The sequence below is a fragment of the Parasteatoda tepidariorum genome, chromosome 2 (assembly GCF_043381705.1).
Source record: "Parasteatoda tepidariorum isolate YZ-2023 chromosome 2, CAS_Ptep_4.0, whole genome shotgun sequence".
NCBI lineage: Eukaryota > Metazoa > Arthropoda > Arachnida > Araneae > Theridiidae > Parasteatoda > Parasteatoda tepidariorum.
Genome location: NC_092205.1, coordinates 22,712,019 through 22,728,540, shown reverse-complemented (window position 1 = coordinate 22,728,540; position 16,522 = coordinate 22,712,019). Strand labels below are relative to the sequence as shown.

At 28.1% G+C, this 16,522-nt stretch overlaps 2 protein-coding genes across 3 annotated transcripts in view; one reads left to right on the top strand and one right to left on the bottom strand.

Moving 5' to 3' along the window:
- The window catches only part of LOC107436820 (ALG1, chitobiosyldiphosphodolichol beta-mannosyltransferase), a 33,633-nt gene extending 18,577 nt beyond the window's left edge, over positions 1 to 15,056 (bottom strand). The window contains exons 1-13 of one of the 2 annotated variants that reach the window (XM_043048711.2): positions 14,614 to 15,056; positions 14,451 to 14,531; positions 13,256 to 13,359; positions 8,737 to 8,885; positions 8,183 to 8,272; positions 6,833 to 6,943; positions 6,253 to 6,359; positions 5,510 to 5,548; positions 5,366 to 5,425; positions 2,485 to 2,595; positions 1,773 to 1,887; positions 714 to 789; positions 283 to 627 (exon numbers count right to left, since the gene is read on the bottom strand). In XM_043048711.2, the coding sequence (XP_042904645.1) occupies positions 490 to 627; positions 714 to 789; positions 1,773 to 1,887; positions 2,485 to 2,595; positions 5,366 to 5,425; positions 5,510 to 5,548; positions 6,253 to 6,359; positions 6,833 to 6,943; positions 8,183 to 8,272; positions 8,737 to 8,885; positions 13,256 to 13,359; positions 14,451 to 14,531; positions 14,614 to 14,749 (1,317 nt within the window). In that variant the 5' untranslated portion in view covers positions 14,750 to 15,056 and the 3' untranslated portion in view covers positions 283 to 489. Of the gene's footprint in view, positions 1 to 282; positions 628 to 713; positions 790 to 1,772; positions 1,888 to 2,484; positions 2,596 to 5,365; positions 5,426 to 5,509; positions 5,549 to 6,252; positions 6,360 to 6,832; positions 6,944 to 8,182; positions 8,273 to 8,736; positions 8,886 to 13,255; positions 13,360 to 14,450; positions 14,532 to 14,613 lie in introns of those variants that run through there. The other variant, XR_011636104.1, reaches the window with a different exon arrangement.
- Positions 15,057 to 15,252: 196 nt separating this feature from the next.
- LOC107438104 (mitochondrial ribosomal protein L44) lies at positions 15,253 to 16,449 on the top strand. Its single transcript, XM_016050283.4, has one exon. It carries the CDS (start codon positions 15,297 to 15,299, stop codon positions 16,365 to 16,367), a length of 1,071 nt encoding a protein of 356 aa, XP_015905769.1. The 5' UTR covers positions 15,253 to 15,296; the 3' UTR covers positions 16,368 to 16,449.
- Positions 16,450 to 16,522: the final 73 nt, after the last annotated feature.

Here is a 16,522-nt window from a genome sequence, read left to right as displayed (position 1 = left end):
AATTTTTTCTCACTTAATAACAATTGTAATTTTGCCTATGGAAACCTTAAAATAAATTTTAAGATTATAAAAAATCCAAACAATCTTATATTTTAATATTTTGAGACACATAAATTAATTATTCTCTAAAGAAAAAATCATTTGATTTAATTCAACGAATCATACTGATTAATATTTTCTCTCTTCATCCTTGGTAAAATATTTTTAAGAGTTTCAGTGACGAAATACAAATAAATCAGTATTTATTTACTAAACACAAGATATGACCCAGAAACTATTCAATTTAAATTATTTAAAAATTTATTAATATCACATAAACCACAACAGTTACAATGTGTAAAAATAAGTTATAAATAAATGTTAGATTTGTTAAAAAAATAAAGCATAATATAATGAAACCAAATATGTGCACATTTCACAATCAATAAGTTTAAAATAAAATATAAAATTGGTTCCCAACAACTCTTAATAGAAAGTAAATCATTTTTTTTATAAAGATAGTTCGTTAAGTAGAGGATAAACGGTGTGATTCCAATTTTCATCCCACTTTAAATTGGAACTCTTCATTAGATTCTTATGGAAAATATTTAAATCTGTTTTCTTCCTAGGGAAATCATTGAACAGGCACTAAATGTAGAGGAAGAAAAATTTTTAGTATGCAAACATATTTTGAAAGAATATAATAAAAATTAATATCAATTCAAAATTGATACCTGGAGTTGATTGCTTAATTGAATAGCACTAGTGAAAACTAAACCATTTTCTCCATTCTTAACAAGCTCATCAATGCTACAGAAACAAAGCAATAAACAATATAATAATTGAAAGGCTTAGGAAACATAATGATAAGTCATAATTTTTAAATGTTCAAGAGAGCATTTGATTAGAAAAACACCACGATCTTTATGTGTGTACAAGATGTTTCTGTGTATAATGTCTTAAGTGGAAATTACAAAACTAGTGAAGAACATTTGGGACCATTCAAATATTGCGTAAGCAAATTTTTGGGTAGTTTAGACACCTCTACCCATCTTGCCAGCAAAAATAAGCCAAGACCCCCCTTTTTTGCTTAAACTTCAAAGTATTAGACTTATTATAGTAATCCAATTTTAGAACTAATTTGAATAAAAATATGTAAATTTGCACAAAAATTTACGGCTTTATTCATTGTATAAAAGTTTTGTCAGAATGCTTTGCTTTCCTTCTGTTGTCAAAACTTTTACTTCTGAAATCCTATAAAGAAAACTCTTCTAACTTTTACTTTCCTTAAATTTAATTCCTAAAGTAAAATTTTTCTAATTATTACTCAGCATTTTAAAATTAATTTTGAAAAAAAAGGAGCAATGAAAAAATGTAAGCAATGCTGATATCCATCCCTTTGCCTTGTAAGCAAAAAAAGCAAAGTCATGCTTTTTGCTCAATGAAGTTTTGAAGCAGCTTGGAGTAATTTTAGGAAAAAATGACATTTTGGAGCAGAAGTTTTGCTTTGGAACAGTTTGGAGCTATTTTAGCAGCCGTTCCCACATTGTAAATTACTCTAAATAATAATGCATTACTAACAAATCAATACTACTTAAATTATTACCCAAGCAAACCAAACAAAATGAATCCAAATAAATACTTAACTTATAACTAATTTTTTAACACTACTATTAACTATTACTCTAGACAATATAACATAATGAATACTAATTATAGCATTGAAAATAGATAGAGAAATATTTGAGTTTATGCCACATAAGAAAAATACATAGATAAGATCATTTTCTTACCAATTAAATGAAACAGCACAGACAGGTAAGCAACATCCAAACATATCAACCACCTTCATAGGCAAATCTAGACCGCTAGAAGAACTATGTAAACTTATCCCCAAGTCAGCACATGCTGAAAATTACAACACATTAATTTTGTACACAATTGATGATGTTAATTTGAAAATACAAATCTATTTAAGTAAAAAGCTTAATTTAAAATGATAAAATTATAATTTAAATAAAATTATATTTAAGCTAGATAAAATAATTTTTTCCAAAATGGTAAAATTATTTTAATACAATAATTTTTAAAGTAATTTTAATGTTTGTTTTTCATCAATTTTTTTTAAATATAAAGTATAAACATAAAGCTAAATTTTAAGATTTTGCACAATCGTTATATAGCTACATTTTAGATTTTAAATTCAACCTTTACTTTTATCATAATTATATTCTTTAATTATAAATTTATCGAATAAAGTCAACTAAATAGAGTAAAGCAACAAACTTATTGTTGACAATAATAATATTAAAAGAAAAAAATAATCTAAGATGAACAACAAAAAAAAAGTTAAGATCATTGAAACAATATTGTAGGATGAATATTAAAATAAAAATAAAAAACATTCTATGTCAAGACATGAATGAATAAAAAAATTTTGTTTCAAATCTCCAAAATAAATTTAAAAAAAAACAACAACATTAGTTTATAAGCTTTTATACATACCAAGGAATGTAGGATAATCTTCAAACTTTAACCACAAAGTTATAACTTCAACCCGCAAAAAATTCTTATTTTTAATTTCCTTTTCATAATAACTTTTTAAGTGACCTTTACCTATAAAAAGGAATCATAGAATTTTAGTTAAGAATATTATAAACAATATAAAAAAAAATATAGATATATTTAAAAAATTATTGAACCACTTGAAAGTTTAAGTATTTCCTATAAAAATCTTTTTAAATTAGGATAATGAAGTTAAATAGCAAAAAAGAATTTCAGCAGAGCAATGCATAGTTTCTGTATTGAAACACACTCAAAAACTCAGATAATCAGTGAGGAAAAGAAAGAATAAAACTAAATTGGATGTATATAGTTGAAGGATCAAAAATAAAGGATAATTAAAATATAGTATTTAAATTATCCATATAAATAGGTTAATTATCAGAAAACGTCTATAAGTAATGGTATTTAAATTAGTTGTGTTGTGCTTATTAAATTGTCTTTAACTAAATAACAAAGATTGTATACTCTCATAGCAAGTAATTATAACTTTTGAATAACGCTTCTTTTATTAATGGTATCAAAAAATACTATTTACATTAAAATATAATAACATATTAAGAATCTTCAACTGTTCGAATATTACATAAGCATTAATTTACATAAGCTTTTTACTCCACCCTCTCTTGTCACAAAATGTAAGCAATATAGAAACCCTGCCTTGTCTATGTAAGAAAGTCACTCAACGCCTTGCTTTTTGCTTTAACTTAGACATATACTGTAAAAATCTAATTTAAGGATTAGATTTAAATAAAAGATGTCATTTGACATAAAACAAAACTTATGTTTTAATTTATTCTATAAAGTCACGAAACTCCAGGAAGAAGCTCTTTTTTCCAGCTGTTTCTTTTCCCAAATTTAACTTCTACTTCAGGTTTGGAAATCCTATTAGTTTTTATTTTTTTATTTTGAATTTTCAAATTTTTATTTATTTATTTACAGTTAAACCTCCAGAACAGACCAATGCAGCAACCACCTCTATTTACAGCCACCTTTGGGAGACACAGAATTTTTTCCATAGATTTCGTGGTGAAAAAAACCTTTAAGAGATATCATTAAAACCTCTCCCAGCGACCAGGAAGACATCTGCACCAAATGCAGAAAAGGTCAAATAAGAAAACACAAAAAATATCAAAACAAAAAATTTAACAAAACAAATAAGTAGATTAAAATGCATTTAAAATATTTGTGTGAGGCTCTTATTAAGAGAGCTCTTTTGGACGATAGAACCTCACTTTGCAGTCAGAGTGCACTAAAGACGATGCTAGCAATGATTTACTTACAGAGTTGCTAGTTAAATTAGAAAAAAAAAGGTATTTTAGAAAAAACAAGCATCTTAAATAAACAAAGCTGTTCTTATCTTTTAAATCTAATTAATTTTTATGATATAAAATTAAATGTAAACTTAAACAAAAAACATAATTGTTTATTTATTTATAAAACCTTTATCATTCATTATTGGTAAATTTGTCTTTACACAGAATTATATCAGTTGGGATCACTTTTATAGACACTAAATTTTATCCATTGATACGTCTTTTCATGATGCCAACAGAAATGGCGTTTCCGCAACAAGAAAAATGACACTGACTAAAATTAGAATCTTTGGCGAAAAGTCATGTACCTTTGATAACAATTTTGAAGTCAACGGAGGTAACCACTAAGAACGGCCAACCTGCATCAACGACCATTTTACTGTGGAATGGACAGTGGTGACCACTGTTCAATCCACAGTAAAATGGTAAATTCACAGTATCCTGAAAGGTTTTACTGTAATCATTTATATTTTGTTTGCATTTAATAGAAAAATATTTTAAAATAAGGGAATTTTATTGTCATAAAGAGTGCTCATATCCCTACGCTCTCTGGTTCAGTAAAAATAAGCAAATGACATGCCAGAACCTTCCTTAGGTGCTTACCTAATATATGAATTTTCTCAGAAACAAAACAAAAAATAACTTGTCCACATAAAATAAAAAATTTAATATTTACTAAAATATCACAACCAAACTTTTAAATTAATAAGAAAAAATTTCTTTTACTAATGTTTAAAAAGGCCAACTTTTATTTCAATGCAGAACTGTAAATGCATTACAAAATTTCTGCTAGGAGCCAAATAATCCATTAACATTTTATCTCATTCCTTAAACAAGGATAATTTTTAGACATGCCAAAACCTCATGAAGTTTAGCACAGACATACTTAGCAAGATAAACCAAAAGGAAAAATACATTGGATTCAAGACTGGTGAATAAGGTGGCCATACTCGTGCTGAAAGAGAGTATGGTAAATATGCATTGCCCCATTCATGAGTGATTTGAGCTGGACCAGAATTCTTGTTGGAAGGCTTTAGCGATTAAGGAGTGAGTGATATGTTGCAATAGTAATATATTTTACATTTAGGTCAGTCAATAATATCTAAGCTACTTTGCAATGCACCTAACAGCTATGTAACTTACTATTAGTTTTCCAACAAGACTTGAAAAAAAATTACATTAAATGAAAAGAATTCTAAATGAGCATGCAAAAAATAAAATCTTCAAGCAGTTTTAGGAAACAATACAGAAGTAAGGTCAAACTAAAAGAATAAGCAACTGATTAATAAAATAGAAAATTCTTTAATTAATGGAATTGTTCCTTTTCAAATTTCAAATTGTTTATTGTTCAGCGTTAAATATTTTTGTTCTTCCTCCTCCATTGTGGTAAAGTTTACTATAATAGCATGAATTAATTTTCAAATAAAATCATAAGTACTACACAGAAAAATAGAAAATTTCTTATATGAAAACCATTACACATAGCTAATAAATAAGAAGCTACAAACCAGTAATGGCAACAATCAAGTTTGGAAGGTCCTTTCTCCTGGTTGCTGCTTCTTCATAATCTTTAAAAAAAAAAAAATCAAGTATAAAAGATAAAAAAGTCAATTTTAACTAAATTATATAAAAATTATTTATTTCATACATACCATCTAATGCAGCAAGTAGAAGAGAAAAGTCTTCATCTTCTGATTATTTAGAGGAAGAAAAAAAAGATATTGTGGAAGCATTAGTTACTCCAATCAATAACAGAGGTATACAATACAAATACATCATATACTATACTATAGTTTAAAATAAGCTAATAACATTAAATGTTTATTCTGTTTAGTTAATCCTTTATAAAACTAAGACCAACAAGAATTAAATATCTGTTCAAACTTAAATTTAAATGCATTTGACAAAAATTAATAAGTGTAAAAGTGCCTTATAAACTGATAGAAACTTATTTTGAAAACCAAACATGATTCAACGTCTAATTCATGCAATTATTTTAGTAAGTAACCCTGAAAGTGACCAATATTGGACTTAAGATACTACATTTTTAAAGAAAAGCATTAAAAAAAAATAATAAAAATAAATTTAAAAGAAAGAATTTAAAAAAAAAAAAGAATTTTAAAGAAAATATCTCTTTTTTCCCCCAGAAAAAATACCTGTAATTAATAACTTTACTACGATAAAAATATGCTTAGAAAAATCACAGAGAATGATTTTAAATTATTTAACTTTGAATGTCTTCTATTTTTAAAAAAAGCTTATATTATTTTTCAAAATTAAAAATCTTTGAATGATTTCAGCTAATTCTTTAATGATTTGTCAGATTGCAAAATGTACCTTTTCCCAATAAAAATAATAATAATAATAAATAATTTAAATAAAATAAAATGATTACCAGTCCAACTAGTGCTACTAACTACCAATGCTGGTCGACTCGGAAGTAATTCACATTTATCTTCAATTAGTTTAGTAAAACGAGTTTCATTTTCAGCAGTTTCTAATCTATAAATGAATGTTAAATTAGATTTAAAAATTAAAGTGCAATAAAACTAAAATTAAAAATATCAACATTAGAACTAACAGTTCAGTGCCATTAATGGCCTAAATAACTAAATTAAACTCTGTCCAGCCCCAATTATTTTTCAACAGTAATATTTTAATAATAATGTAATATTTATAATTAATAGAAACACCAGAAAATGATTATTTAAAAATGTGACTCAGCATTTTCTCTTACTACACACTTTAGCGTATAAACACAGAAAAGCAAGACCAACTAACAATGTTCATTAAGTTGGCAGCTCCCTTGATTATATGAAAACTTAAAATTCAGTAAAAAATTACTTGGCATGTTACATAAGAAAATGTTTAATTGTTATAAAACCATGTATTAATAACTGAAAATGATAGAAATTAAATGCAAATAACATTTTGCAGGTCATTCATAAAAATTAATAGAAATGCTTTATACTCACTTTGATTTAAATTGAGGATATGTTTCACTCATTTTCTTAAAAAAATAATGTTTTTCTTCCACTGAAATAGGATGAAAGATGCTAGGTGGGCAATCATACAACACAGATGCTCTGGTAAAAAATATTGGAGACTATTATTTTGAGAAAAATTAAAACAATACGGAACAGCAAATTATAAATTAAATTAAAATTTTTAGTACATATTAAGATATAAAATTTACCTTGGTATAGATTAGTTACCGCTTTTGCTTATTTTGCATTAATTTAGAATCTAATCTGTAAACTTTTTAGCCCAAGAGTAACACTGACTCGTCCATTGAATTCCAAGAACTAGTCTGCAAATGCATTATATTTAGGAGAGCTTATGCTTATTTTTATTTATTTTTTTGATTTGGGGACTATTTTTAAATTTTTTGGGCATGTGGAACTTTACCTCGGATCAGGCATTTTCATCTTATGTATTCTCCCCCATTCTTTGTGAAATGTACTTTGGTCTCAGTTCTTCGCCCTTTTTTGCAAAGGCCATATGGAAACATTTACCCACTAGCTCGCCCACAAAGCCAACATTCTACAGTTTGAAATGGTGAGCAATATTTTGTTACAGAGCTGACAGCAAGTGAGATACCTCTGGTGCCAGGAGTACGTGAGTGCGCAAAATTCATTGCAAGTTTTTAACACAAATTTCATATCAATAATTACAATTATAATGTTTAATGGCATAATGCATATCTATTGTTGAATTTTTTTCTAGTTATTTTTTATTATTCACTCAAATTGTAAATCTAAAAATAAAATGGCTGCTCAGATAGATAATATGATAGGTCTGCCATTACCAACAAAATTTGGTCATGGTCTGCAAGACAAATATATAACACTGACCTAATACTTTAAAAAAAATTAAAAATCCAGAAATAAAAACAAGAGTAAAATATTATTATAAAATAATGACACAAAATAAACATTTTTTAAGTAAACAAAAATGTATTAGGTTTTCAAAATTCCAACCCAAAAAGAATATGACAAAAGTTCCAAACCTGCTAAAAAAAAAAAAAAAAANAAAAAAAAAAAAAAAAAAAAAAAAAAAAAAAAAAAAAAAAAAGGTTTTAAAAAACATAGACAACTAAAGAAAATGTTTTTTAGCCTGAAATAACATAAATATTAGATTTGAGGTTGAAAGTGCATCACAAAATATATAATAAACAATAGAGACTTTTGTTACAAATAAAAATTTTTTGTGCAGTAAATAGTTACCGAAACAAAGTTTATAATTTATTTATAAATCTTAAAATTTCTCACAAGAGAATGAAGTGAATGAGGAAGAATAATGGAAAATAGGATTCAGAAATATACCTAATGTTCCAATTTTCATTTAAATCATCTTTCATGGCTTTAGTGACGCATATGGACTTATTTGCTTTACGGCCAAAATACATTTCACACCTGGAAGCATATGGTAATTGTCATTCCTTAAAACTTACAATTCTATGAAAAATATAAATTCAGACAGAGCTATTTAATACAAGAGGTATAAAAACATAGCTAAATTCACAATAAGTTTAAAAAAGAAAAAAATTATAGTTAGTTTTTCTTATTTTTTATGTAAAAAATATTTTAAAAAATGTACACTTTTAATTGTTAATATTGATAGATAATTATGATCATCTATATAAAATTTAAAAAATAAATATACACAGGGAATGCACACATTTTGATAATTATTAATATTCTAGCTTTAATCATAATGATCTACTTAAAATTAAATCCCCATGGGGGAGAGGGGCACACCATGCTAACCATTAATACATTACTTTTTATAAATATTATTAGAATTTACAATTTCTACAAAGAAAATGTTTGCATAGTCATTAGATAAAAATATTTTTAAGTAATGATAAAGAATATACCACTTTGCGAATTTTACTAATTTACTCTTCTTTCCAGTAGAGAGGCTTAGTATGGTATATCCATAATTGTGAAAATCAACAAATAGAGAACAATATCTAAGCCAGGATATAAGCCAGCATACTGGTAATGTGGGAATCGATGGGGGATTCTGTAAGAAAACATGTGTTAATAAGTGAACAAAAAAATAATAAATCAAAATATTTTGCTTAAGAAATAAAGATGCTTTTGCAGTAGAATAATGTAAAAAAAAAAGAAATCTTACAAGATCTACCTACGGCAATGGAGAAAAGTAAAAATACAAAGTCCCCTTACTTTTGATAAGAATAAAAACAAAACTGCCAACGTACAGAGCGCAGGAAAAAAAAGGAGGAAAAAAAAAGAGACCATTCTGAATAATTTTTGATTCGAATTTTCACATTCTAGGACTCAATCAAAATGGTTCAAGGGTGTGACCACAAATATGCTAATTAATAAATGTAGACTATATTTTAAGTTACAAAATAAGACACAAAAACGCATTTTCTCTAAATATACATACCTTTTTTTCTCTTTTTTTTGACGAATTCAGATTTCAGACTTTCAAAATATTGGGGCAGCCGCAATCTGGGAAATATGCTCCAAATAGTTTGCTCAAGAAAGTGCTCCATACCCTTAATGTTAATTTTACTTTCAGCATATTTAGCTATATCTCGAGAACTTTTTAAGTAAATTGAAAATTTTTACACACAATTATAAAATTTACCAGTAAAACAGGCAAGAAATTAAAATTAACTATAATGGGTCTAAACTTTGGAGATCTTTACTGACCAAACTATTGGGACCATGTTTTCTAGATTGCAGCCACCCTCTATATTTTGGGGGACAGAAATTCATATCTGACAAAAAAAGACACATATTAATTCAGAGAAAATACATTTTTGTGTCTGATTTCATAACTTTAAAAATTGTTTACACTTATTAATTAGCTTATTTTAAGGCACCTCCTTGAGCCATTAAGATTGAGTCTTAGAAGGTGAAAATCCTATCATTAAATCAAACATTATTCAGGGTTGTCTACTTATCTTTTTCCGCACTCTGCATTCAAGAACTTTTTAAACAATATTATCTGTAGAAAAAGCTTTAACATTGGTAAAATGTACAGTAAAGAACTTTTTGAACAATAATATTTGTAAAAAAAAGCCTCAACGTTGAGAAAATTAAAAAAATATATAATACAGTCAGTACCGCCTATATGGTCACCCCGCTTATATGGTAAAGTCCCGTCTTCTTAGTAGGAAACACGTGTTAAAGCTCACCGCTTATATGGTCATCCTATTTCTCGAGTTACTGGTTATATGGTCAGTTTCCTTTTTTTTCTCTTTTGAAAAAAGATACATTTTAAGACATTTCCTTAGACAGGAAGACAAGAAAAATGACCAGAAGGTAAACAGATTCCTTCGAACCCCGGAGAGAACTGGAATTTCCCCCTCTATTTTGTCACCCTACCCTCTTTTCTCTTTTGCATTCATTAATGACCTTACCCTCTCCTCATTTGACCACTGGCATTCTTTTCCCCGCCCAAGGGCAAAAGGTCTTTTGATCATTTGAAAAGGAGTTAAAGTTGAGAGAAAAGAACATTTTTATTGGATTACTGAACGAATAACGTATCCATGCTTTCATTATGGCTTCGAAAAGAAAGAATTTAACAATATCNGTTATATGGTCAGTTTCCTTTTTTTTTCTTTTGAAAAAAGATACATTTTAAGACATTTCCTTAGACAGGAAGACAAGAAAAATGACCAGAAGGTAAACACATTCCTTCGACCCCCGGAGAGAACTGGAATTTCCCCCTCTATTTCGTCACCCTACCCTCTTTTCTCTTTTGCATTCATTACCTCTCCTCATTTGACCACTTACCCTCTCCTCATTTGACCTTACCCTCTCCTCATTTGACCACTGGCATTCTTTTCCCCGCCCAAGGGCAAAAGGTCTTTTGATCATTTGAAAAGGAGTTGAAGTTGAGAGAAAAGAACATTTTATTTGGATTACTGAACGAATAACGTATCCATGCTTTCATTATGGCTTCGAAAAGAAAGAATTTAACAATATCGGGAAAAAAATGAATTGGTTGAAAAGTTTAAAAAGTCAAACCTTTCAAAAGCTACTTTTGCCAAAGAAAATTCTATACCGCGAACAACTTTAAAAAACATTTTAGCAGCCAAACGTAGCTGCCCAGATGTTTCAATTAGCGACCGAGAAAGAAAACGTCAGTGAGTGTCACCTTATGCGAATGTGGAGAAGACTCTTCTGTCATGGATCAAATATGCACGATCACGAAATGCTCCTATATCATATCCTGGAATATTCTAAAAGAAAAACTTTAGAAATAGCTAAAGAACTAGGAGAATCAAATTTTGTTGCAAGCAATGGCTGGATACAGCGATTGAATGCAAGAAATAACCTATTCTTTAAGAAATTGTGCGGAGAAGCTGCTGATTTTGACAACAGTTCTTTAAAAGAATGGAAATACGTAGTGTTGCGAGATATTCATGAAAGATATGAACCTGCTAACGTGTTCAACGTCGATGAATGTGGACTTTTCTATAGGATCTTACCCGACAGAACCCTTTGCTTCAAAGGAGAAAACTGTATAAGGCGGAAAAAAAAGTAAGGTACGCTTAACAGTTTTGTTATCTGCAAACATGGATGGTTCGGAGAAAATGATTCCTTTGGTGATTGGAAAATTTCTGAAACCGAAATGCATGAAAAATTGTAAATCTTTGCCCCTTTTGTACGATGCCAATTCCAAAGCATGGATGACCCAAACGATCTGGGAAAAAACTCTCAGAAGGTGGGACCTACATTTTTCAAAGAAAAGCAGAAAAGTTGCATTGATTGCTGATAACTGCACTGCTCACTGTCCTGTTGAGGGCTTGAAATCGATTGAGCTGATATTTTTGCCTCCAAACAGCACATGTGTGTTGCAGCCTCTAGATCAAGGCATAATTTAAAGCTTCAAGTCTATGTACAGAAAGCTTCTTCTACGGGATATGATCACCGCCATAGACAGAAAAGAAGAATTTCACGTTTCAGTTTTGAACGCACTGTTCTATATTGACCAAAGCTGGAACATGGTGTCGTCGAAAACTATTGAAAATTTTTTCCATCGCGCCGGGTTCCACAGTTCTCCAGACTCTTCGGTATCATTAGAGGACCCTGAGGAAGATTTTCAATTGGCTGAATTGGCAGAAAATCTTCGAAACCGAGGCTATGCAATGCCGGACGTAAATTTGTATTCCCAAATAGACGTTGATTTCCTCACTAATTGTGAAGCAACTGTAGAAGGCATTGTACCTAATGTCTTAAATCTGAATGCTGAAAGAAGTGACGATGAGGATGATACTAAATGCAATAAAAAGTCTGTATCAACAGCTGATGCTCTTAAGGCTATAGATGACTTAAGGTGTTTTTTTTGCAAATTCAGATGCAGCAGATGAACATTTAAAAACTATCAGAGACTTAGAAAAAGGTGTTTTAACAACCAAGAAGAAGAAACAGTCAAGCTTATTGGAATATTTTTTTTGAACACGTACATATGCTAAGGTAAAGAATTAAATTTTTCTAAAAGTATAAAAATTATTTTTTCATTCTTTCCTATTATGCACCTCAATAATTAATTCTTAAACGTTTTTGAAAGTTGAATTATTTGTTTAAAAAATACATTGATTCCAGAATATATTCACGCCATATTAACTATACTACATATTTGGTTATCGCATATATGGTCACACCGCTTATATGGTCATAATATTCTGGACCCATGAGCTGACCATATAACCGATACTGACTGTATTGCAATATAATTCATTCAAAAATTGTAATCTTGTATACAGCAGCATTTATGTAATTAATAGGAATACACTTTCTATATGAGTAGGTTTTTTTTTTTAATTAACTGATTTATCAAACTGTTTGCAAACAAGTAACTAAATCATATGAAGCAAAAATATGAACATTTTGCAAATAAATTTAAAGAAATACTGTTTTATCACTATTTCACAATCTAAATTTAAGCTTTAATTTCAAATGTTATATTTTTAAATATGGAAGAATATATATTAATGTAAAAAATTAAATAAAGGGTTAAAAGCTTAATGGCCATAAAATTGTGTTTCACTTAATTTATGATTTAACATTCATTACAAAAATTAAAATAAAATTTTTAAATTTCCACACACATAAAAGTATAAAGTGAATTATTAAAATTAACTCTTACTTAAAAAGAAAATTATTTATTTTAGTAGAGAAAAAGTTAATAGAGATATTTTATTGATACATTTATATAAAATGATACCTGTCTTATCCTAACACTAATTTATCTATTACAAAAGAAATTCTTTATATAATAAGATTATTAAATTTAAATAAAGCTAAATAAAATACACATAAAATTACATACTTTTATTTAAATAAAGTAAAAACTTGTAATTTACTAACTGAAAAAATAATTTAAAAAATTATAAAAACAAAGTATTTTACTTGAAGTAAAATGCAGTTCATTTTTGAAAGGCAAAGTAAAGTCCAAAAAAGAAGTAAAGCTTGCCAAATAGTTTTTAAAATATATTGGATAATTTTGGGCGTCCCTGAAAAATAAAAAAATAATGTTGCATTAAAAAAAATATTTCAGCAAAATTAAATACAATATTAAACACAAAGCAACAATTAAAAATATTTAGAAATAGAAAATAATAAATAAAATTTTATTCTTAATGTTTACCAATCAGATATCAAATTTTTGCTCTGAGAATCAAATTTGATAGTATAAATATATTGGTTAAATAAATCTTAATATTAAAAAATACAGCTAATCTTTATAAAATATTTGCCTCTATTAAAACACTATATTTGAGAAAAGTAGACCAATATTTATCCTAAACAGGCTTTATGAATATTGGAGAACATATATTTAATTAAAAAATACAGTCAATGTATAACAGCTATATTTCTAATCTCTGGTTTAAAATTTCTATTTCATTCAATTTTTCTTTAGTGTTAGTATCACAAAATTATATGGCTAATCTAATAGATTTTAATGTTAGTAAGGATATATTGTAGCTCTTCCAATAAACTTGGGATGATTTCTGTATTGGTACTTACATCAAAATAATCCAAAATTAGGCAACTCTCAGTGAAAAACTTTAAAAATGAAACTTTATACAGAAGGAGACTAATTGGCAGAATTTCGCATATTATTACTTTTCAAATTCCTTTAGGTGCCTGAGCAATTGTAGTTAACACATACAATCATTTATATGGAAATATTTCTTTCAACTGGTAAACAAAACATCACATATCACAAATATAAATGCATAAAAATCAAAATTATTTAAAAACAAATAATAAATTTTAGCAGAAAATTCATAACACGGATATCTGAATTAAAAAAAAATCTATCCAATAATACAGAGAAGAATATTTTTCTAATGGAACCATCACTAAAATAAATGCTAAGTTTTGTAGACTTGATTAGAGCGGCTCACGGCAAAAATATTGAGAATATGTAAACTATTTGTAGTAACTCACATGCAAACCTTTAAATATATATGGATAGATATTACCTAATGTATGTAATGTATTTTTGCAAATTTAAAATCCTTTTAGCGCTTTAAACATTATAGTTGGCACAAGCAGGTATCAATACGAAAATATCTATATCGAACCGAAAATCACTTACTTCCTATAATGGCTGGAACCTCTTTCATATAATGAATCTGGATCCTCTCGTTTTCAAGCACCTGATTGAATGGACTGGAACCTTAAATGCGTAATCGATATTTAAGATAAATAAATTAAAAGATTTTCTTTATTAATATTACAAATGCCAGCTAAAATGATACCTTTATAAGCCACCACATCGACCAAGTAATTGTGTTTAGCTAAAGACAATGAATGATACTGCATTCTTGGACTTCGACCGAAATCTCCTAAAACTACCACACAAATGTGCTTTTTGTTTCCTCGATTAGAACTCATAATTAAAATAACAAGTATATAATTTCACTATAAATTAACTTTCACCTAAAAATAAAAAATGCGATAAATTTTTACAAGATGAGGGAATATATCTCGCTATGACATTTCTTTAAAACAATACATAACAATCATTTTTTTTTCCACTTTGCACTCAGTAAAGACATTCTGAAAATTGAATAAAATGTTTTCCGAGATTAACTCTCATTATAAATAGAAAATAAGTTCAAATTAAATCAACCATATCAGCATTAATACACGAAAGCATTTCAAAACTTCCAAATTTGTCACTTTCGGTAAACAGGCAGAAGTTTTTCACGGTTACGATCTACAACATAAAAATAATTTTTTCAAAATTACATATTGTTTAAGAGACTTTTAAATTAAGTAGAAATATTTCCAAGAACAGCATAATATTTTCATAATTCTGATCAGTTTTATACTGCATTTTGAATCAACATTTCGTTTTTAGAATTTTCTTAACATTTTTATAGATAAGCTGCAACTTTCACTTTGAATCTTTGTTATTGTTATTGTTGTTAAAGAAACCATGGCTTTTTTCAGATATTTGAATTTCGGTTTTCCTAAGATCTTAAACATAAAAAATGCTATAAATATTAATGAAATTCGTGTTTTAACAGTTACTGAACACATTTTAACACAAGAGCGATCCTTCAGAAAAGGCTATGGTCGTACATTGAGAGCTATGAAATTCAGACGTAAGTTAGCCGGTCCTGATCGTTTACGAAAAAGAAGTGAGTGGGACAATTGGAACTACAAAGCCGAACTGTACGCATTTAATCAAAGATTGCATGAAAATATAACTGAAGAAACTTTACGTTGTGCTTTCATTCATGAATCTTACATCAAGTCCGAAGAGGAAAGGCGGAAAGAGTTAGACATACCAACACAAGATGTGACTCTGGATCTAAGACCAAATACATCACTTATTGCCGATGGACGCGATATCACTAGTGATTTCTTGAAGAGATATCTTAGGCATTGTTTTCCACTTTTGCCTGAAGAAGGTGTACTGGCTCTACACAATCATCTGTTATCTGATGAAGTTTTGGCACACGTTTCATTCAACATTGGCACCAAAGACTTGGTTTTATGTTCAGAATATCCACCTGAAAATCATACTCTAGCAAGTTCATTATTAGCAATAGTTGGAAGTATAGCCAAAGATGATAGTAAAAGTAAGGCTGAAAAATTTGTTTTAGACTTAATATGCACACAACTTGTTGGAAAAGATGTATTTGACTTATGGGACTTAAAAGATCCTTGTGCTGTTTTGAATTCTATTTTAGTGAAGCATGGCATGAGTGAATACGAACCAAGACTCATATTTGAGTCAGGACGGAATACCATAATGGCTATCTATAATGTTGGCATATATTCCGATAAGAAGTTTTTAGGGCGTGCCCCAGGCGAAACATTGAATATAGCGGAAGAACTTGCTGTTTTTGATTGTCTAAGAAAGATTTTTCAAATAAGAGAATCTGAAAAGCCGATTTCACCAAAAAAATTATCTATGGATGTTATAATGAATGAGAAAATTGAAAATCCCTCTGTTGAAAACTGGTATTCAGAGTCTCTTAAGTTGAGCAAATGTTTTTAAAAAATAAGATTCAAACAAATATGTTCCAAAATAAAATTAATAAATTTAAAAAGGAATAAAAATGCTAATTATGTTTTTGTTATATCTGTGTTAACATTTAGGTTTTCTAGTTTATTCAATTTACTGAATCCCGTGTTAGACTAAACAAAATATTG

What these genes read in the sequence shown, in the direction of transcription:
- LOC107438104 (XM_016050283.4), top strand. Translation starts at nt 15,297, where the DNA reads ATGGCTTTTTTCAGATATTTGAATTTCGGTTTTCCTAAGATCTTAAAC.